Source organism: Capsella rubella, unplaced genomic scaffold (assembly GCF_000375325.1).
Source record: "Capsella rubella cultivar Monte Gargano unplaced genomic scaffold, Caprub1_0 scaffold_2, whole genome shotgun sequence".
Taxonomy (NCBI): Eukaryota; Viridiplantae; Streptophyta; class Magnoliopsida; order Brassicales; family Brassicaceae; genus Capsella; species Capsella rubella.
In genome coordinates, this window is record NW_006238922.1 from 9,754,260 (window position 1) to 9,776,300 (window position 22,041).

Genomic DNA, 22,041 nt, shown 5'->3' on the forward strand with positions numbered 1-22,041 from the left:
TGGGGAGCAGTGGGCTCAGAAAAATGAGATGGAGAAGAAGAAGAGGAAGCGTGAGAGTTTAGAGGCGATACCTGCGTTGACGGGGAGGATGGCAGTGGAGACGTAGCGTCACGGTGAAGGTCTGAGCTGGGGGTTCCACTCGACGGTTGCACAGACGGTGGTGGCAGAGAGATCGTAGTGACGAGCCGTGACACAGCTGGTGGTGTATCATCACAAGAAACAATCGAAGCTTTCTTGTTGGTGCTAAACGGGAAGATCGATTCATCAAATTGAACATGTCTCGATGTATAGACACGACCAGTCGCAACATGAAGACAATGATAGGCACTCTGTGTGAGAGAGTATCCAAGAAACACACACGGCTGAGAATGACTTTGAAGCTTATGAGTTGTATACGGCCTTAACCACGGAAAGCAGAGACAACCAAAAATCTTGAGCTTGTGGATGTTTGGTTGAACTTGAAACAGCTTGAAAAATGGAGATTGTTGACTAAGGACTGGTGTCGACAAGCGATTGATGAGGTAGACCGCTGTTGTGAAAGCATAAGGCCAATAGGAGGTTGGAATCGACGCCGTAGAGAGAAGAGTAAGGCCCGTTTCAACAACATGTCGATGTTTCCGTTCAGCTAAACCATTATGTTCCGGTGTGTGTGGCGGAGATGTTAAGTGAGAGATGCCATGGTAGCTAGGAAACTGCGAAGAGCAATGAACTCACCACCATTATCTGAAAATAATGTTCCAATCCTTTGTTGAAAATGGTTCTCCACCAATGATTTAAACGCAACAAACACCTCCTTGACATCAGATTTTTGCTTTAGCGGATAAAGCCAAGTATAACGTGTAAAATGGTCAACAAACAGAAGATAATATTTGTAATTATCAATAGAGAGAACCGGAGACATCCAGACATCGGAATAAACATACTCAAGAGGGCGAGTAGACTGAATTGTGTTTTGTGTAAAGGGAAGTTTGTGACTTTTATTAAGAGAACAATCTGAGCAAGATAACTGTTTGTGAGAGGAACCAGAAACAGGGAGAGTAAAAGCTGAAAGCATAGTGTTTAAAATAGAAGAAGACGGATGTCCTAAACGAGAGTGCCACACCGGAAGAGAAGCACGTGAACTTGTGAAAGTAGTGAAAGCAGTGACTTGTGTTGGTGAGACTGGCCATTCATAGATTTCTTGCCTAGTTCTGCCTTGAAGAAGTGGAACCCCCGTACTGAGATTCTTCACCTGAAAGGAAGCAGGGAAGAATTCAACGGAGACACGATTAGCATTACATAGCCGATATACCGAAATCAAATTTTTTTTAACATCGGGAACACATAGAACTTTATTTAAATAAAGATCACGTGTAGATGAGGGAAGAATTTTGGAACCAGTGTGAGTAATCGGCATTGGTGAGCCATTTGCAGCAATAACATCATCACCCCCGTTATACGGCTCATGGAGAGATAAATTTGCTAAGTCTGAGGTCATGTGATGAGTGGCAGCACTATCGATGAGCCAAGGATTTGGATCGTATGAGGAGCCGATAGCAACATTCGCACGTGGCTGCCAAGGACGGAAAGGACTGCTTGGAGGTTGATACGTCACTGCACGGGACTGAAACTGCGGACACCAACGTGCACTGTGACCTTGAGTGTTACAAATCTGACACTTGCCTTTGTAACCTTGAGACCCTTGTGTAGAAACAGCAGCTTGGTTGTACGAGGAGCCACCATACGAATTGTGAGACTGCTTCTTATTGTTGTTGTTGTTGGTAGCGTTAGTGTTGTTGTTGTTATTGTTGTAGCGACCGTTGTTGCGATGACCTTGAGTAGCCACATTTGCTGTGACTGGAAACACAGCAGGAGAAGCTTTAGCAAGAAGTTTGGCCTCTTGATTGAGAAGACGCTCATGAACATGAGTGAGTGTCGGAGTCGTATCACGAGCTGCAATTTGGTCAACGACTGGCTTGTATTCTTCAGGAAGGCCATCGAGAATAAGTTCGACTTGATCATCAAGGATCACAGGACTTCCAAGGCTATGCAAAGTATCAAAACGTGTTGTAAACTTCTGTAAGTACTCATCAATGGTGAGAGTACCTTTAGTGATCAGTTCCAACTGATCCTTTAGTTGACGAACATGGCCTCTGCTCGGTTTGGCGTAAGTTTCAGCTAAGGTATTCCAGATCTCAGCAGCACTTGTGGTTCTTGAGAGTGTGGACTGAACAGCAGGAGAAACAGAGCCAAGAAGAGCACTGTAGAGAAGCTTGTCTTGACGACTCCAGTGAATAAACAGCGGATTTGGAGAAACACCGTTATTAGTGGTGACTGTAGCAGCAGGGATCTCAACAGATCCATCAAGGTGACCTACAAGTCCATGACCATCAACAAGAGCGTGAACCTGCAATTTCCACACAATATAGTTGGTTGGAGTGAGTTTGGTGATATTGGACATGTTGATCTGAAGAAGTGTTTGATTGTTTGTGTTGAAAGGAATGGACTCGATGTTGCTGTTGGAACCTTCAAGTGTGGCGGCCATGGTAGAAGACGGCAAAGAAATTTTTTTTTTTTTTTTTTTTTTTTTTGTGTGTGTTTTGTTTTAGGTTTTAAGGAGCGTACTGCTCTGATACCATAAAGAGGATAAATGTTATTATTATTGATAGTGAGTTTACACATATATATACAGACACTTAAGTAACCTAGAGATAACTAATTACATTAATACCCACATATCTATACATCCTTATAGGACCGTAACCAAGGAGGCTCATTTTTTCCCGCAAGATCTGTCTTTTGAAATATTTTCTAGTTTTCCTATGAAAATTCATTGAAAATGAGATTATGCTGAGAATCAAAATAAAGTTAGCTTTCACAACTCCAATATGATTGACCATAGTTACTCCCTCTATTCGATAATATAAAATGGCCAAGGAGTTTTTTGGTCTCATTATTTTATAAGATGTTTTACAAATTTCTATAACGATTTTAATGTTGTTTAGTATTTTTGACTATTAAGATTAAGTGTTCAGAAAAAAAGATTCTGCAGACTTTTTCATGATTGATTTATTTGGTTTTAGTTAATTATTAAATGATATTTCTTATTTTAAGATATTTTCGTAATTTTTATGTTCTTATCAACGGAAGGAGTATTTCTCAATATTTAAAATTCCTAAAAACTAAATCAGATTCCAAATAAAATATCAATGTTTTATTGGTGTTTTTTTTTTAATTTAAAAATATGGTACGAGTCTGATATATATATACGGTGTTCTTATGTGATATTTTATTTGAAATCAATTGCGTGTTGCGAAATGCTATTCTTAGTTCATATGCTGGTGGATGATCCTTCGACTGATTCAACCTGAGCGTTTAATGAATATGCGAGCTAAAGCTGAAGGATAAGAGATATGAACGTCACATTTGCTCAAGATAGAGCAAAGGAAGCAGCGGATCGCCTTCAAACTTTACTAGAAACCTCCCCATCGATATATATATGTACACAATTATCTTACATTTTCCTTTACAAATCGACGCTACAAGACATGAACAGTTTACAGCACCTCACACCTCAAATGTGTCTACAACTAGATGTTTTAAGTTAATGGGTTTGGTCCAAAAGAGCTCCCATAAGTCTGTAAGAAGGAAGCTGCCGCCCAGAACAATCTGATCAGCAGAATCACCGTAAACACGGTTCCTCCTAGATTGCATATCACCTGCCACAAAAGTCCATCAAATCATCAAACTTGAACTAATTGAAGCTAGTCTAGTCCACAAAGTTTCTTAAGGTGATCAACAGCGCTCATAAACAAGACTTCTTAGCAAGGAAACCCAAACTAGCTGACTAATACATACAGTTCAAATCTATCCTATGATATAATCCTAACTAATCTAATCAAACCAGCTGCAACAAAGAACCCCAAAACACCAATCACACAATGCAGAATCAAACTATATACATATCGATACGAGTAACTTCTCGTAATCAAAACAGTGGATGTGGATCTTACCTCAAGAAATGCTCTTGTTATGGATAGTAAACCCAATAGCAATATCCCATCTACTGCAAAAGACACCTACAAAATCATAGAAGCAAAAAAACAGAGGAATCAAACAATGTTCAGCATAAAATGAGACTTATGAGACTGAAGGAACTCCATAAAACCATTACAAAGCTACAAAGTTACAAATTTGAGGATAAAGACACAAATTTTGAATAAGTGAGACTCACGAGTCGAGGAGACATGGCTGCTGGCAAAATCCGTCGCGATGCTTTCTTAGCTCGCTTCGAAACCTTCTTGAACATGCTTCTCAAGAACCTGATCAAAAGATCAACACTGCTCTCTCTCTCGTCTTCTTCATCATCATCATCATCGTCGCTAAAACTATCCTCATCGTGAACCACATCGTACTCGTAACCGCCGAAGAATCGATCGTTTGAATCGTATCGCCTACGCGACTAAGAGTAAGAGTAAAGAGATTGAGTAAAATTTTGGATTCGGATTACACAATTGGATGAATTGGGAGGATTATAATCAGAACGTACCTGAGAGCTACGGTACGAAGCAAATGAGCGATTCAGGCGGCGGATCCTGCGGCGGAGGAAGATAGAGCTAGAGGAGGAGAAAGGAGCTGTAGAGACACATCTGTGTGAGGCATTGATGAAATTTACCGATAGTGATGATAAGGTAGTAGCTGTGGCCATTTGTGAGAGCACTGAACAGACATAATTGCAGTGAGGGAATTAAATATAAAATTGGACCTTTTTGATAATTTAATAGATTTGGGCTACATTTGTAAGTATTTATAAACATAAGGTACCGTTTCGTCGTCACGAATGTAATATTTTAATAATGTAATTTGGGTAATCTTTTAGTTACAAAGTAATATCGGGGCTTTTATGTAAATAACAATATCCTCTTCTTCTGCGTTTGTTGTTTCTAGTTTCTACGAGAAGACGAAGGAAGAAGAAACATCAAAAATGGCTTCTCAGAGCTCTTCGCTTTTTTTGGTCGTCCTCTTCATATTCATCTACGCTGCTTCAACTTCACCCTCTCGTCTCGTCAGAGCACATGAACAGTTCGTATTTGTATCACTCTTCTTCATCTGATCGGATCTCGTTTTCTCGATCTGACTTGTTTTGATTTAATCGAACAGAGACGGAGATGAAGAGATCAGAAGCGTTGGGCGTAGGTTACTTTTAGGTTTCAAAGAAACCCCAAAAGGAAGTAACATTACATTCGCATGTTCTCCTTCAGGTCCTTGTGTTTCTTGCAATTCCTCTGAAAAGGTTTTCCAAATCTCCTCTCTGATTTGGGTTTACATCTTCTAGAATTTGCTTGATTGCTCTGTTTTTGATATCGTGATCTGTGTTGATTTGGATGGTGATTACGCAATTAGGATTGATTTTGGTGATTTAGGGCTTTAGAGCTAGCTTAATCATTTTGACTATACAGAGAATTGGATTTTGGAGTAGGGATCTGAAGAAATTGTTGTGAAGTCTCATTGTTTCTAGTATTTTATCATGTAGAGGAAAGAGAAGTATCGTTGTAGTGAAACTGGATACCGTATACCTTTCAAATGTAAAGAGGTGAAAGAAGTGGTGGATACACACAAGAAAGATGGAAGAGAAGAAACACAGAATGGTCAGTCGAATCCCGATGACGAAGAGACGAAAACGAGGAAGCTGCTGGATGATTCGCCTGTACCGAAAGTGAAGTCCCAGTCTTACAAAACTTACAGAAGCTGTGTGCCATCTGCAAATGAAGAGAGGATATCAGTTCTTGGATTTGAGGTACAGAACAAAAAAAATTCTCTTTTGATTTCTTCTCTCATTTTGGATCTTAGCAAGGTGATATAATACTCAGGTTGTAGATACTTGGGCTAACGTTTAGATCGTTTGAATAAATGGACAGTCGATTATGCTAGGATTGTTCCTGCTAAGCGGAACCGCTATATACATCAGAAAGAAACAGTCAGTACCGATGCTTGGGGTGTCAACTGCAAGATCACAAAGCAATTCTCGGTTTTAAGAGAAACCTTTTTCAGTATGTAAGCTTTCATCTTCTCACTCAGAAACAGATTTAACATTTGTCATTGTCTGTTGAAAAGACGAGAGATATGCTTGAGTGTATAGAATAGCTTTAGGGGCCTTCATATAATTGGGACTAATTGTATCACACATGTTTTGGTTTCGTAATACGACTCTGGTTACAGTCTTTGAACTTTGGAGTGAACATATATTCCATTGAAGAGATTAGGTGTCCTCACTTACCTTAGAAGTTGCCATTAAGTATGATTGCTTCGTCTTTTACCTCGGTTGCTGGTAGAAAGAGTTTAGTCCAACTAGGCATGCAATAGACCAGTTGAAGTAAGTAGCATATCAATTCAGTGGAGTCAAACAACATTGAGTCCAAACAGAATTCACACAATCTATTGATAGCATTAAAGATACAAACCACAGTTCGTCAATGTCGATGCCATGATTCAACACAAATTGTTATCAGACAAGACTTTAAGAATATAAATACTGTTGGATGAGGGATCAAGTAGAGGATCTCTTACAGTCAATTGATGATAGTCCATGAAAATATGGCGGATGAGAGTACTGGTCGAGTGCTGGTGCCTAAAGGAACCTTAAGATCTTAATACAATGATCACATTAGTTTGGTCCAATTAATTAAAAAGTTATATAGTGACAGGATTTTAAAAAATAAAAATAAAAATCTATCTAGCGATATGCAATACTATTAGTCAACAATTCTTCTTCCAACGAATTATTTTCGTGGACAATGTTGAAGTCGGGCATACAAAATAGAGAGAACAGAAGGATATGGAATCCTATAGGCAGTAACGTAGTGGTCACCACATTAGCAATGGAGCTAATGCTTACAAAAATAACTTTTTAGTAATTTAATATGTTAAATGACAAAAATGAATATGTAAGTGCCATTTTTTTTGGTTACTTCGACTTGAAGCTAGTGAGTAAAACGCAAAGGCATAAGATTCTCAGGACAAAAATATACATTTAACTCTTTTTAGAAAGGTAATTTGTTTTGAAGTGGGATTGATCATGATCATGTAACAATCGTAACAAAAAAAAAAAAATTGATCGACGAGATGAATAATGTAGCCATATGCTTTCGTTGGCCCTCTCCTCCTATATTTATATAAACTATGGCTGCTATGTATGTGAGAGTGATATAAATATATTCTCAAGGAACAAATTTTAATCATGGGTCTAGTCAATCTTGTCATTCTCATCTTTATTTTTCAAAAAGAAAAACTTTAAAATATGCAAATCTTTAGATACATAATTAAAGAATGGTTTAGGTGATTAAGCGCATAATATGTTTTTTTTTGTTGGTGTATATTTACTAATATCTCGACAGATCAAATAATATTATTCGATGTTTTGCATAGGGGGAACTCTTAATATAATAAGTGGCACTAGCCTAGTAGATTACATTAAAAAGAAAAATACGGTGTGAGCTAGGAATATAAAGCTTGAACGGAACTAGGTAGATACTATATATTAAGATTATGTATGTGCAAAACTCAACATGCGAATACAATTAACTATACGAAATGAGTATAAATGTAAAATAATTTATAAATAGATATTAGGTATGCATGGCATTTTATGTGCTTAAGCTTTTACTTTTTGGATACGAAAGAGATGAATTGTACGTGAGAAAAGTACGAGGGGAACCCTTTGGCACGTGCAATTTCATCATATATATGAGTATAAAACTGCATGAAAATACACTATAGAGAAGCAATATACTCATATATATATATATATATAAAGCGAATGTTTGGTAAAAATAAATTGAAATTCCCTCTGAATGTCACGATTCGGATCAGCTGTGTTCTATATTTCATTATATGGCTCCGAATGGTAACTATACCGCACTACAAAACTGTACCGCAACAGTGTCAAAATATTTGCATATACATATATATTTATATGTTTTTGTTACTATTTGAACCGCACCGTACTTCTCTATCAGTGAAAAACGCAGTTACCATTCGGAGCTTATATTTTTTTTTTTGGTTCTTTGAAATATATTCAGATTATTGGAATAAAAAAGACAGACATAAAAAATTACGGATTCATGCTTAAAGATAACATTATTTCTATATTTCACGGAAATATATAAAGATTCATAGCTGAAATTATGTTTCTCTCTCTCTCTCTCCCTCTCTCTCCCTCTATCTGTCTCTATATGTATATCCTAAACATGTTTAGAGTAAAGTTCGCAAACCACATTGAACCGAATAAAAACCATGGAACCTATAAAGAACACCAACCATCCTAACTCATCAAAGTGATAAGTCTCTCTTCTCTCTCTCTCTCTCTCTCTCTTTCTATCTCTCTTTGTGTTTCTCTTACTTTTGTTGCCACTCATCTTTGTTCTCTATCATAGTTTCTATTCAAGAAATTCGAATATAAACTACTTTGATCGATGTTAATATCTGTCTTTATTTCAACCAGCCAACGAAGATAGGATAATACCAAAAAAAAAAAAAAAAAAAAACCAAAAAAAGAATCCACGGAGGGGGTAGCTAGCTAGAAACCATGCGAGATCACCGTTCCCTTCGTCTCCAACTGTTGATCCGTACACTATTTACGGTCGGTTTAGTCACTCTTCTTATGATCGATGCGTTTGTATTACAAAACAACAACGAGACGACGGACAAAACAAAAGAGATTACTACGGCTGCGACAATTATGAACAACTCTGATTCATATGGGAAGTCTTCCTTTATACACGCCAAGGAAATACAACAAGGGCATGAAGATGGATCAAGACACGGCGATCTTAGCTACGTAGTCAGCAAAAGAAAAGTGCCTCGTGGACCCGATCCTATACACAACAGGTTCTTTTTTACTGATTTCTTGGTTTGTTTCACTTTCAACAAATTCTTACGCCTACATATATATGTTTCTTGCATGTTGCTGTTTGTTTTTTTATTGTACCAATATATGGCCTATCCCGCGTACGTATGAGATAACACATAACACATTCATATTGGGTCCAAAGTTCATGGGTGTAAGTAAACTCACTACAACCCCATATTCTATTCATTGTGTGCAAATTTTACGTGTGGGTCATTTGGTCACTTGCATTCCTACTCCTTAGTCCTTACCAAGAGGCATGCTCATCCGCGGGATTAGAAAAAAGAGACATGACCTAGTCATAATCCGATGCTTAGATGGATTGTATTAGAAGGAATCAAGCAAGCTGACTCGTTGATATATTAATATGCATCTATATTAAGTTGTTTTATCTCGGGTCACCATATAAAATTCTAGCACAATTTTACCAAAAAAAATGTACACTTTGGTTCTTTTAACTAACTCAGATTCGGTGAGACATATCACAGAAGCTCGCAAAAGGCTGTCTGCTAGCTTTATTCAGTCTTTACGTTAACAATCTTTGTTTTTTTTTAAATTACTCACTCTATATAAGATGGCTTCTTTAAAAAACTTTCTTTTTTTCCTTTATGGAAGCTTTAGCCAACTTTAAATACTCTCTTTTTCCTTATCTTTTTTTTTTTCACCTCATTTCCAAGTTATATTTTTAGTGAATCCACTTAAGATATATCGCAAAAACCAAGTGTGAATTCCATGTAAAACTGTATCAAAACATGATTAGGATTGATTGGTTTTCAAATATTAAATTTACATATGTGTTCTGTCTTAATACAGGAGAGCAAGGAACTCAAGACGACCACCGGGGAGAGCATAAGCAGGGTGAAAGCTTAGGGAAGAATTAAGCAGAGAAAGAGAAAGAAGGATATATTGTTGGCAAATTCTTGTAATGCTGCTGCTAGATTCTCTTTTCCTTTCATTTGGGATCGAATCTCTTATATATGCTCAAAATATTTGTTACCCTACTACACTTTATTTATTTATTTTATATATGTACGTTTTCATTAGGGGGAGATAAAGAAAAAAAAATGAGTACACTGATATAGGATTATTAAAAAAATGAGGTCGAGATGCTTTATCTATTTTCTCATAATGTACATTGGGTAATTGCACCAAAATGATCAGGAACATTTATTCAATTAGGTAAATGCTTATGGACTTTTTTATGTGCAAAACACACAAAAACTGAGTATCGTTTTTGTAACTAACATGCAGGCAACCTTTATGTGTAACACCTATGTTGTTGTTCCAAATAACATGCTATTGGTCTTCACAAACAAATAAAGGTCAAGCTTAATTATTTACCTAATTGACGCTTGTGTATTCACGATTTCAGATCGTAGCTTACAAAAAAAAAACACTTGCACAACATGGTTCTTGTACTTACATAACAAAGTATGATGTTTTTTTTTATCACGAGTTTCTAAACAACAAAACAAAATTTAAGGTGGATATTTATTATTGTGTAAAGAACAATTGTACTTTGAAAGACTTATCCAATCATTAAAAATTATATATATGTCGAACCCATTATTATTGATGCATGTATTCTGAAAGCATCTATTCCGGTGGGGAAATAAAAAGAGATGTCGACAAAGATTGAATACATAAGGTTTTTTTTAAATTGCATAATTAGCATATATACACTAATATGAGCTCCAAATGCCCAAGTTTTTATATATATATAAAAAAAGGAGAATGTGTGTAATGGTTCTTCTAAATAAAGGAGACCACATTGCTTCTTTGTGTTATGCTTTTTCCCATCTTTTATTCTTTTGTTCTTTTGTGGGGTTAACTCCACCCACTCACCCTTTTTCTCTTAGATTTCTTTCTATTATTTCTAAATTATTTTTACTTATCTTGTATTATGAAAAAACTAGTATAAACTTATAAATTACTACATCACCCAACGTACGAAACATAGGTATGTTAACGAGAACTGATTGATAATAAGAGAACTGACTTATATATGATGACTAGTTATGAGAAGTGAAGGTTCTTGAAAAAGTGATTAGTAACTCATCTCTATATATATTATTAGATAAAACTGAAACTATACTTCAAATATGAGTTCAAGCAATATCTCAATATTTTGTTATTTTATCGGGAATAGAATTCTAAATTTAGACAAAAATGTATATGTGATGATCTTTTCATGTTGATTTCTTTAATTTTAGTTCAACGAATCGATTTCTTTTAAAAGTTTACAGTTGTAATAGTTTGAATATCTTTAATTTGAATTATTACCAAACGCATTAGACAAACTTAACAGAGACACAATAATCAACCAACCTTTTTTTTTGTTGTTTCAGTCGTCGAGAATCAAAAGCAACTGAAGACCAGTCTTAAAGCTTTAACATTTGAACTATACCATGACGGCTCCTCATCTCGCTCTATCATTAAAATTTATTATTCATAATTACTTAATTCGAAACATATATATATATATATAAGTGAAATAATGAAGGAACATTACAAAGTATTTTAATTTGTTAGAAACTTTCCATCCACTTACCAAATTTAAGATAACTTAGATGGCTTAAAGAACATTGTTTATAAAATACATGAATTCAAGTTTAACTCTGAATCTTTCGTGTCAAATTATCCATTTATTTATTTTTTTGTCGCATAATTTTAAAACTATCGAAAAAAATGTAAAAACTCTCTTATCTGATTCGATCTCGTCAAAAGCTGGCCAATTATTTCGAAACTACACCATTTGCAGACGAAAAAATTTGACCATTAAGATATGAGTAAAAAAGAAGTAACTTATGAAATTGCTGCTGCTCTTTTCTATTTGGTTGGGCCGTATGGGCTTATTTAATGAAACTCATCTATAAGGATTAACGAGCTTGTCTAAAAGGGCCGTAAGAAAGGAAAGCTACGTGTCAGTCCCCCATAATGGACTTTGACTCGGTGCGGCTGCCGGAGAAAAAATAAATAAATAATCAAATTCCGATGAGATTTTTCCTTTTTAATAAATAAAAAATATTAGAATAATAATAAAAATTCCACAGAAAACAAAATACAAAGTTCCAACGAAATCGAAGTTCACAATTTTCTTCTCTTCTTGTTTTTCTAAAAATCCATGGAGTGATGATAGATAGAGAGACGAAGATCCGGATCCAAGATTAAGAGAATCCGGATTGTTTTAAATTTACTTAGATCGGAGAAAGATGCCGCCGGCGACCGGAGATATCGATCGTCAGATCGAGCAGTTGATGGAGTGTAAACCGTTATCTGAAGCGGAGGTGAAGACGTTGTGTGAGCAAGCGAAGACGATTCTGGTTGAGGAGTATAATGTTCAACCGGTTAAATGTCCGGTTACCGTCTGCGGTGACATCCACGGCCAGTTTTATGATCTCATCGAGCTTTTCCGGATCGGTGGTTCTGCTCCTGATACTAATTATCTTTTCATGGGTGATTATGTAGGTCAGTGATTCGCTTCTCTCTCTATAATTGTTTGGACTTTTTTATTTTATTTTTAGGGTTTTCTACATTTGTAGATTTCTTGATTTGGGGATTTTTTTGGGATTTTGTTGACCTTGTACTCATTTGGGAGTGTTTGCTCATTAATGGTAGATTTATTGTTTTTGGTTCATATATCCAAATGTTTTGATTTTTGTTGACTTGCGCTACATTTCATTTTGCTTTGTTAGAATTTGCTATTGAAAAGGTCAAAACTTTTGGTTTAGCAGTTTTTGATTATCCTCAGGGATCCTATATGAAGCTTAAGCTCCATTGTAGCCTTGTTTCACGTTTCTGGGTATTCATTTTTGTACCTTGTCATTTCCTTACTTGAACCTTGGTGATATAACATTCTATGTAATTTGAGAGGGCTTCATCTGTTCTGATTACTTGCTATGTACCTTGTTTTTTTCTTTCTGTTAAAGTTGCATATCTAGCTAACTAACATAATTTGTTAAACTTTTGAAGATCGAGGGTATTATTCTGTGGAGACGGTTTCACTCTTGGTAGCCTTGAAAGTTCGATACAGAGATAGACTTACAATCCTAAGAGGGAATCATGAAAGCCGGCAAATCACTCAAGTGTACGCATTTTCATTACTATGTTTTGTATTCTCGGCTTCTTCTGTGAATTCTTGTTTTGAAATTGTCCCTCTCTCAAAATGCCTTTTACTGATTGCTTACCTTTTTCAGGTATGGATTTTATGATGAATGCTTGAGGAAATATGGAAATGCTAATGTATGGAAGCACTTCACTGACCTTTTTGATTATCTTCCTCTTACTGCTCTTATCGAGAGTCAGGTATTGTAAACTATTTAGCTTTTCACGTACCTTAAAAAATCTCTTATCTGCTTCTGCCCTTTTGGACTTAAAACTACGACACTTCATTTCCTGTAGGTTTTCTGTTTACATGGAGGACTTTCACCTTCTTTAGATACACTTGACAACATCCGATCTTTAGATCGAATTCAAGAGGTGAATTACAAAATCCAAACCTACAAAAGCTGCAATCTACTTTGTATCACATAACCAGACAATAATAAACCTTTGTGTTGTGTAGGTTCCACATGAAGGGCCAATGTGTGATCTCTTATGGTCTGATCCAGATGACCGATGCGGTTGGGGAATATCTCCTCGTGGTGCAGGCTACACTTTTGGACAAGATATCGCTACTCAGTTTAACCACACCAATGGACTCTCTCTGATTTCAAGAGCTCACCAACTTGTCATGGAAGGTTATAATTGGTGCCAAGAGAAGAACGTTGTGACTGTATTTAGTGCTCCAAATTATTGCTACCGTTGTGGCAACATGGCTGCGATTCTAGAGATTGGTGAGAACATGGACCAGAATTTCCTTCAGTTTGATCCAGCCCCACGTCAAGTCGAACCCGAAACCACTCGCAAGACTCCTGATTATTTTTTGTAAGTACCAAAAGAAGCAAAATTGCTATTCCACACACTAGCTCTTTTTCTCTTTTGCTTCTATTCTTAACCACGTTTTGTAATTTCATATTCCTTTATGTCTGTTTGTCAAACTATCCATTGTTCTTTAATACCCGTAATTTTGTCGTGTTGTGTTGAGTATTGGATACGAGAGTTACATAGATTTATGGTCCAAGAAAATGAAACCACTCTATCACTGAACTCCATTGAAGTCAACTATGTAAAGAGAAATGATGCTTCTGTTATACAAGCCCTAGCTATATTGAATATAATGATGACAGAACAACGGTTGAGGAGAGGTACAGACAATAAACAAACAAGCTGTAGCTAAGATCTAAACTAAACAAACAAAAACTCTGAACAAAATAAGATGAATCAAGAGTTTCAAGAGCTTTCCAATTCGCTCTGGATCCAATCTTGTGCACACATTAAGGCTTGCACAGTACTCGGTCTAAGCGAACGCCAAGCTTGACTAACCCGTCTCCTTTGACTAGTTTCAAAGGCGTCTTCTTCTAATGATACATTTGACATTGGAACCGCTAAAACATTGCGTGCCATCATAGAGAGGATTGGGTACCTCGGAGTGTGTACTTTCCACCAGTTCAGTATGTCGAAATCTGAATTCCGCGGAAAAAGTGGTTCTTCTAAATACTTTTCAAGATCCGATTTAGAGTCTTGACCAGTTGTAGTAGTTGTATCGTTAATGTACCTATCAAATTCTATGAGTCTATCGTCAAGCTCTTTCCCATGGGGAACACCGTTTGAGCCATGATGATGATTATGCCAGTCAAGGGTTTGATCTGATGATGCTAACAGCGATCCTATAGAATGCTCATCATACAACGCTTTGATGAACTCAGCAACATCTTCAATGAACTCTGAAGCATTGGTATCATAAAACAGAGGGTAATAATAATCCACTAGCTTCATCTTGAACCGTGGGTCTAATATGGTAGCAATGGCTAGAACCATATTGTTTCTATCCCAGAAATCATCGAATTTCTTTCTCATGTTTGCTGCTAGAGAGCTAATGAAATCATCCGGGTTCTTGCTCCATTCAATTAACCGGAGGTGTAAGTCGCATATCTCTGGGAAGTACATATTGGCGGGTAAACAACTGCTCTTTGTGAAGGCATTTGTCACTTCTACAAAGACTTTCAAGAACTCGACAATTGTTTCTAATCTATCCCATTCCAAATCAGATGGACATAACACAGAATCAGGATCATGTTCATTCATGAGTGAAAACGCACTCTTCTGCTCTAAGGCATTCTCCAGCATGGTACATGTTGTGTCCCATCTCACTGGGTCATCGATGAATAGGTTCCTTTCACTTTCAGCTTCAGCTTCGACAGTCCATTGATTGAATCTCTCCTGAATAGATTCTGAGCTCTTGACATATTTAATGCTCTCTCGAACCATGTTTATTATGTCACAACATGTTTGCAGGGAATCTTGAGCCATCTGGTTAATGACATTAACTCCACAGCTTACGTCGAACAATTGGCCGTTACAGTAGAGGAACTTGTTCTGCGACAACCTGTCTCTGATTTTGTTAGCCACGTTTTCACCAAACGGTGGAGAATGACTAGACACCATAGAAAACAACTTCCGGTCAATATCCCACTCCATTAAACATGTGATTATATCTTCAGCAAGCATTTCACCAGTATGTGATGGATCAACCACAAAGAAGTTTAAAACTCTCTTTTTCAGTTCCCAAGCTTCATCGATATAATGTGCTGCCAAACACAAGAACTCATCTGAACCACTCCACACATCAACACTGATACTAATCTTTCCAGGTAACTTATCCAACGCTTCGAAAATCTTGTGCTTCTCTTTCGCGTAAATCTCCATACAATCAGACTCAACTCTTTCAAACGCAACAAGTTCAAACAAAGGCTGTAAATTTCTAATAAACATTCTGAATCCAACATCTTCGACCATAGTTAACGGATATCCATGTAAGATAATCATCCGGGCTAGATCAAACCGACTCCGCCTTTGATCCAAACCAGTACTTACAGCAGAAGCATCATCATGCTCTCTCTCATGTTCATATCTAACATTCACTATACTAAGCTGTTCTTCATCTTTTCTCCGCTCATTCGCTACCTCAATTTCCCTTCTTTCTTCTTCCCCCTAACGAAATATTGCGCTACACCGTTACCATTGCTTCTCCTCCTACATCTAATCAAATGGTTCCTCAAATGCGAAGTCCCACTCGCACTCGATCCGCTAAGTCTCTTCTTACAATGCCTACAGATTGCAACGTAAGTCTCACCTTTTCTAACTCTATCAAAATCATTCCACACAACTGATTTCAATCTCCCAGATTTTACAATCACTGCATCTGACAAATCCATCTCATTGCTTATCATCACTTTCTTCTGTCTCCTATAGCAAAATTAAAACACTTAAAATTCACCAGATAATCCGAATTCAAACAACGAAACCAATGTACACAAAATCTAAACAATCCTCAAAACATTAATCAAAGTTTTCGTCTTTATAAAGCAGAGAGCTTTAAGAGAAACAATCCAATTATCTAAAATGAAATTTTACCACCGCGGAAGATAATAAAGAATCTGAGCTCTAAAGCGCATTCACCTCTTCATTGAACTCGCTTTGACAAAGCTTCTTCACTGGAGGTTTCACGGCGGCGAAGTCTCTCGGTGTCGGTGGTCGCGGCGGTAGGGTTTTTATCAAGGGGGAAGACAGAAAATTGCTGTGAGCTTTTCTTTTGTCTGTCAGCCGAAAGATATTTTTTGAAACGGCGAACCAAAAATAAGTTTACGTAATGGTATCTTACATTTATGTATCTTTATAAATTTATCCCAAAACTATTGTATTATCAAAATTGTCCATTTCCGTTTACAATCACTCCCCTCGGGCTCATTTGTGCGCGATCAAATATAAAATTTATGAAAGTCACCTATATAATATCAAAATTTATGTAGCTTTTTCGAAACATCCTTTTTTTTTGGACAAATTTCGAAACATCCAAGATTGTTTTTATTATGAAAAGTAAAAAAATAAACCGTAAAACTCTCAGAAACTAAACCTTATGAAAAGAAAACGAAAGAAAAACTACAAACATAGCAAAAATAAATTCAACCTTATCGAACTTGTATTCTAATAACATAAGCAATCGACAATAAAATTTTGAAAGAAATAATCCGGAGATATAAGTCGTATAACATTATCATGAATAAAACCGAAGAAAAAAAAAACTGAATGAAATTTACCAATGAATGAAATTTACCAAGAATACTCAGGACCAATTTAGAACCTCCTAACATGGTAAGAGCCAATTTATCACTATTTTAAGAAAAAAATTATTGATCAATGTTTCAATATGAATAAACCAGTAGAGAATGCGGTGCGTAGATTTGTCCGACAATAGACAAAATATGTTGAAATTTTTAGTCGGTTTGTGAGATTTCCTTGCAAATACACTTCTATAACACTTTGAGCTCTTTACATTATGGGTTAAAGCAATCTAACGTATCCATCTTTTCTCAAACAACTTCCTATAGTCACTGGAGGATTGCTAAAGTCACTTTCCTAACATGAGTTTCAAAATCAACCCGAAGAAAGAAAGATATTAAAGAAATCAAGATAGATGTTTCAATTCCACAAATATAGCTTGTGAAAATTCATTACAGCATAGTTAACTCCCAAACTTAACAGCTAATTTAGGCAAAGTACGTAAGCTCGCCAATTTCCTTGAACAAGGGTTTTTGTCTCCGTGTTGTGCAAGAGTTCAGAATCTTATTTGTAAGAGAATAATATAATAACCAAAAACATCTTTATTGTACTGAGTACTGACAATTGTCGTGTGTTACACATAATTATGCTAATCAAAAAAACAAAAGAAAATTATTAATGAGAAAAATCAAAACATACTAAAACTGTTTGAAAGATAAAACGTCATAATTAATAATATATGGAGCATGCAACACAATTGCGGTAAGGTAAAAGCTTTCTAGCTACATTGGTTCTACTCCCAAAACTACATTAATAATTAAGAAGAAGAGAATAAAAAAAACATAACATTCTAATTAACCATCAGGCTTCTCCTCTTGACCATGCTTCAAACACAAGTATCCCATAACACCAATTGCAAGGATTAGAAGGAGAACGAATCCAACAAAGTACCAAATCCTCGACATCTTATATTAGAAGAAGACTATGTTAATTAGAGTAGAGAATCTCCTAGAACATAACTATAAATTATTATGATATATAGTTGAGTATAAAAAAGATTTTGCTTATATAGAATTTGGAATAACAAAACTATTGTGTTTAATATACACTTTGTTTCATTGTTTCCCATTTAGCAACTTATATTTCAGTTTTAAGAAAATTTCAGTTATACATTTTGGAAATTTCATTTGTAATTTTTTTAAATTAGAAAGTTTACTTATTTGTTTACAAAAAAAAAAAGTTTACTTATTTAAGGTAAAAAAGGGTCCAATTTTAAGAAAAAATCCAAGATGTGTGAATTATAAAATTTAAGGCTAATATTCCAACTATGTTAAAGAATTAATCACTGTTAATTAACTTCTTGAATTAAGATATTTAATTTCCATCTATACAAATCCAAAACAAATCATTCCATTAGATATGTTACAACCGTTCATCTATGCATCATATGATGTACAGTTTCATTTGCACACAAAATATATAAAAACCAACAAATTAACAAGGTTAAATTAAAAGTGACAATGGTATAGAAGTAATTAAGTAGCAAAGAATTTTGAGTAAGAAAATGTTAAAACCTTTTCTTTCATTTACAAAGACTCTAGTCTCAGTGTTCTTGTTTGTTAAAGATGAGAGGAAACTCATCGCTATACTCAGAGAAGAAACCATACTGATCTCCCAAATTCTTCAAAGATTCATAAACTTGAATCATCAACGGTCTTTCCTTAGGCCTCGATACAACACAGCTACACGCGATTCGCAAAACTTGCATGATCTCATCGTCATATCCTTTACCATATATGCTTCTATCAATTGCATCTTTGCTTCTACCGTTACTCAAATGCTTACCCACCCAATCTACTAAACTCTCTTTAAACCCTTCTTGGCCATTGTTAACCAAAACAGGCTTTTGTCCGGTCACAATCTCAAGAAGCACAACCCCAAACCCATATACATCTCCATTTAAAGATACAACCATTGTGCTTGAATACTCAGGCGCAACGTAACCAAATTCCCCTAACTCGCCGTTACTAAACGAGCTATCGTTAGAATCTCGGGAACTCACTAGCTTCCCCAAACCGTAATCCATAACACGAGCATCGAAATCTTCGTCTAGAAGAATCACATTCGAGCTAATGTATTGATGCATATACGGAGGTTGGTATCCATGATGCAACCAAGCTAGCCCTCTAGCCGCTCCAACAGCGACTCTAACCCGAGTTGGCCAATCCATAGAACAATCCTGTAACTGAGAATACAATGTCCCATTAGCCATGTGCTTATACACCAACAATCTCTCGTCTTCCACAACGCAAAACCCGAGAAGCGGAACCAAATTCGGATGTTTGACCTGACCTAACTTGTTCATCTCAGTCTTGAACTGTTTCTCACTAAGCTCACAACCACTACTAAGCCTCTTAACCACAAGTACAGACCCATCAGCCAAATCAGCTTTGTACGAAACCCCAGTTCTCGACGAAACAACGATATTCCCCGGATCAAAACTGTTAGTAGCTACAATTAGATCAACCAATTTGATCTTCACTAGTGGTTTCTGAAACAGAGTTACCTGAACAAGCTTGTGTGATCTCAACAAACCAATCCAATCACTATCATCCTTACATTTCCCGGCACCATAACCGTAACCATAACCATAACCATTCTTGTTCCTCCTATCTCTGATAAAGAACCACCAAAACATCCCAAATCCAACACACATTGACCCAAACGCCCCAATAACACCAGCGATCACAATGATCGTTAAGTTCTTACCGTTCAACGAACCGCAATTCGATAAAGGCTGACCGCAAAGTCCCCCATTGCCACGAAAACCATCTTCTCCGAAATGAGAGAGCTCAGAAGGAATCGAACCGGAGAGATCGTTGTCAGCCAGAGAAAGTCGTCGGAGCCGGTTTAACCGGGTTAATTGAGAAGGAATCGAACCGGTTAACTTGTTCTCGTTAAGAGCTAAAGTATTCAAGAATTTACAGTCAACGATCTGAGACGGTATCGAACCACCGAGTTTGTTACCGGAAAGATCTAAATTTACAAGATAAGGAAGCCACGAACAGATTTGTGAAGGGATCAAACCGGAGAAATCGTTATCCGAAAGATCTAAAGATTGTAAACTCCGACATAGCTTGAGAGATTCAGGGATTTGACCAGAGAGTTGCATTGACTGAAGCTGAAGAGAGATGATACGATTCTCTTTAGCGTTCCAGCAAGAAACTCCGGCGAGTTTGCAGATTGATGAAGATGAATTGGGGAAAGACCAGGAGCTGAGTTGGTTTGAAGGATCTGTGAGGGATGCTTTAAGACCTTTGAGACAGAGCACGTCGTCTTCGGCGTAAGAAGATGAGATTAAGATGATGAAGAAGAAGATTAAGATCGTCTTCATGATGGGTTTGCTTTGTTTCTTTAGGGTTCCGTGTAAAGAGGAAAGCTTTTTTTGTTTCTTACTACTATGGCGGAAGAGACGGCCATTGACTCTGTTAAAGTTTGAAGCTTTTTGTGTGGATGGCACACAAATAAAATTTCAAACTTTGCTGACTTTTAAAACAAATGAAGTAGCTTTATAGAAACGACGTCGTTTGCGAGCAGTTTGAGAAGAAGAAGATGAGATCACCATATTCAGTTTCTGTGAGTTGTAACGTGTTTAATGCCTCTCGGTTGATAAGTAAAAGTAGTAAGAAAGCACTTTCTGCGCAAGAATCAATTTAATTTATATTATCTTGTTTTGTAAAAAGTGTATAAATTGGCTATAGGAGGATTCAATCAGTTATTAATGATGCACTAACATTCTTTTCATTTGCCCAAAAAGTTATAAAACGTGTTCGAACTGGGTTAGGAGTCCTAGGAGAGTCATTTTTGGAATTGTGTTTTTCATTGTTAAACATGTTCTGTGAGCACTAACTATAGCTTGAAATGTTTGGGATATTGAACCTAGCAATTTCGTGTATATGAATTGAATGTAGTTGAAATTTGTTTTGTGTGAGGAATTCTTGATTTGAAATACAGAATAACAAGGGAGAAGATCAGTGGCAGTTTTGGTTTGGAGTCTCAAACTCATCGACTGAGCCCATTAGGCCCATCCTTCTTCTGTAATGGGCACATTCATTCCATAGAACTGATATTTCCTAATTCCTACATTTGGGGCTCTATCATTATTAGTAACTTACACAAATTTTCCTTTTTATTTTATTTTTTTTTGAGTTAGGAAGAAATTCTAATAGTAAGTTGTATAGCTTGTATGGTAGAAAATGCCATTTTTCACCCAAGTATCATAGATTTGCCATTTTTTATAATGATTTTGTCAATTTTGTTATTTTTATAATGATTTGTCGACTCTTGTCATTTTTTACCACGTAAAAAAATGTATATGATTTTTTAAAATAAAATACGCACTTAATAACTAACATTAGATCTTCAAAATAAAAACAACCCAAACATAATAAGTAAAATTTTCTTTTTCAATCTTTTTAAACTATCAAATCTAAAATAATAAAATCCTAAAATAACATTTGAAAAAGAGAGATTTTATTTTCCTAGACATATAGACCATTGACCCTTCCACAAGACTTCAGTTTTGTAAGTAAAACCTACACTATTGATAGTATCCTAAATCCTAATCCTAATCCTAATCCTAATCCTAAACTTTGACGAAATTTTAGGCTTAGAGGGGAAGAGTATAAAAATGGTTCTGGTCCGGTTTGTGTTTAAAGTACACTAGTGATGGACCCGCACGTACGTGCGGGGTTATTTTTACAAATTTACGATTTTTCAAGTAGATGATATTTTGGTAAAATTTTGCTATATGAGTTTATTTGATAAACTATGTATAGACATACAGTTGTAAAATATAGATATTGTATTACATAATACAATTTTCAAATTATTTAAATGAAAATGATAAGTAATATTACATGTTTATTTTTTAAACTAATCAAAACATTTCTAACTAATGCTTAGACATGTTAAATCGGATTTGGGTTTGGCTTTAG

General features: G+C 36.0%; 6 protein-coding genes across 8 annotated transcripts; 3 read left to right on the plus strand and 3 right to left on the minus strand.

The window, feature by feature from the left end:
• Window positions 1–3,417: 3,417 nt before the first annotated feature.
• On the minus strand, window positions 3,418–4,711 carry LOC17896038 (protein SHORT HYPOCOTYL IN WHITE LIGHT 1). The gene is made up of 4 exons (XM_006300304.2): window positions 4,529–4,711; window positions 4,214–4,441; window positions 3,993–4,058; window positions 3,418–3,698 (listed from the first exon to the last, which is right to left on the minus strand). Exons 1-4 carry the CDS (start codon window positions 4,685–4,687, stop codon window positions 3,579–3,581), a joined length of 573 nt encoding a protein of 190 aa, XP_006300366.1. The 5' UTR covers window positions 4,688–4,711; the 3' UTR covers window positions 3,418–3,578.
• Window positions 4,712–4,914: 203 nt separating this feature from the next.
• Window positions 4,915–6,206, plus strand: LOC17894259. Its single transcript, XM_006302770.2, has 4 exons — window positions 4,915–5,061; window positions 5,140–5,272; window positions 5,513–5,776; window positions 5,898–6,206. The coding sequence occupies exons 1-4, from the start codon at window positions 4,964–4,966 to the stop codon at window positions 6,012–6,014; spliced, it is 612 nt and encodes a 203-aa protein (XP_006302832.1). The 5' UTR covers window positions 4,915–4,963; the 3' UTR covers window positions 6,015–6,206.
• A 2,078-nt stretch (window positions 6,207–8,284) lies between these two features.
• Window positions 8,285–9,927, plus strand: LOC17896434 (CLAVATA3/ESR (CLE)-related protein 26). The gene is made up of 2 exons (XM_006302957.2): window positions 8,285–8,865; window positions 9,698–9,927. Exons 1-2 carry the CDS (start codon window positions 8,564–8,566, stop codon window positions 9,735–9,737), a joined length of 342 nt encoding a protein of 113 aa, XP_006303019.1. The 5' UTR covers window positions 8,285–8,563; the 3' UTR covers window positions 9,738–9,927.
• Window positions 9,928–11,945: 2,018 nt separating this feature from the next.
• On the plus strand, window positions 11,946–13,972 carry LOC17894756 (serine/threonine-protein phosphatase PP2A-5 catalytic subunit). The gene is made up of 5 exons (XM_006302537.2): window positions 11,946–12,352; window positions 12,857–12,971; window positions 13,081–13,189; window positions 13,286–13,363; window positions 13,449–13,972. Exons 1-5 carry the CDS (start codon window positions 12,097–12,099, stop codon window positions 13,812–13,814), a joined length of 924 nt encoding a protein of 307 aa, XP_006302599.1. The 5' UTR covers window positions 11,946–12,096; the 3' UTR covers window positions 13,815–13,972.
• Window positions 13,973–14,037: 65 nt separating this feature from the next.
• Window positions 14,038–16,542, minus strand: LOC111831869 (zinc finger BED domain-containing protein RICESLEEPER 2-like). 3 transcript variants are annotated; one of them, XM_023787259.1, is made up of 2 exons: window positions 16,445–16,542; window positions 14,038–16,228 (listed from the first exon to the last, which is right to left on the minus strand). In XM_023787259.1, exon 2 carries the CDS (start codon window positions 15,809–15,811, stop codon window positions 14,216–14,218), a length of 1,596 nt encoding a protein of 531 aa, XP_023643027.1. In that variant the 5' UTR covers window positions 15,812–16,228; window positions 16,445–16,542; the 3' UTR covers window positions 14,038–14,215. The 3 variants fall into 3 exon arrangements, with proteins under 3 accessions (XP_023643027.1, XP_023643025.1, XP_023643026.1); XM_023787257.1 differs by having other exon boundaries at window positions 14,038–16,231; XM_023787258.1 differs by having other exon boundaries at window positions 14,038–16,231; window positions 16,400–16,542.
• A 1,894-nt stretch (window positions 16,543–18,436) lies between these two features.
• LOC17895841 (probable LRR receptor-like serine/threonine-protein kinase At1g69990) lies at window positions 18,437–20,547 on the minus strand. The gene has a single exon (XM_006300983.2). It carries the CDS (start codon window positions 20,436–20,438, stop codon window positions 18,648–18,650), a length of 1,791 nt encoding a protein of 596 aa, XP_006301045.1. The 5' UTR covers window positions 20,439–20,547; the 3' UTR covers window positions 18,437–18,647.
• Between the last annotated feature and the right edge of the window lie 1,494 nt (window positions 20,548–22,041).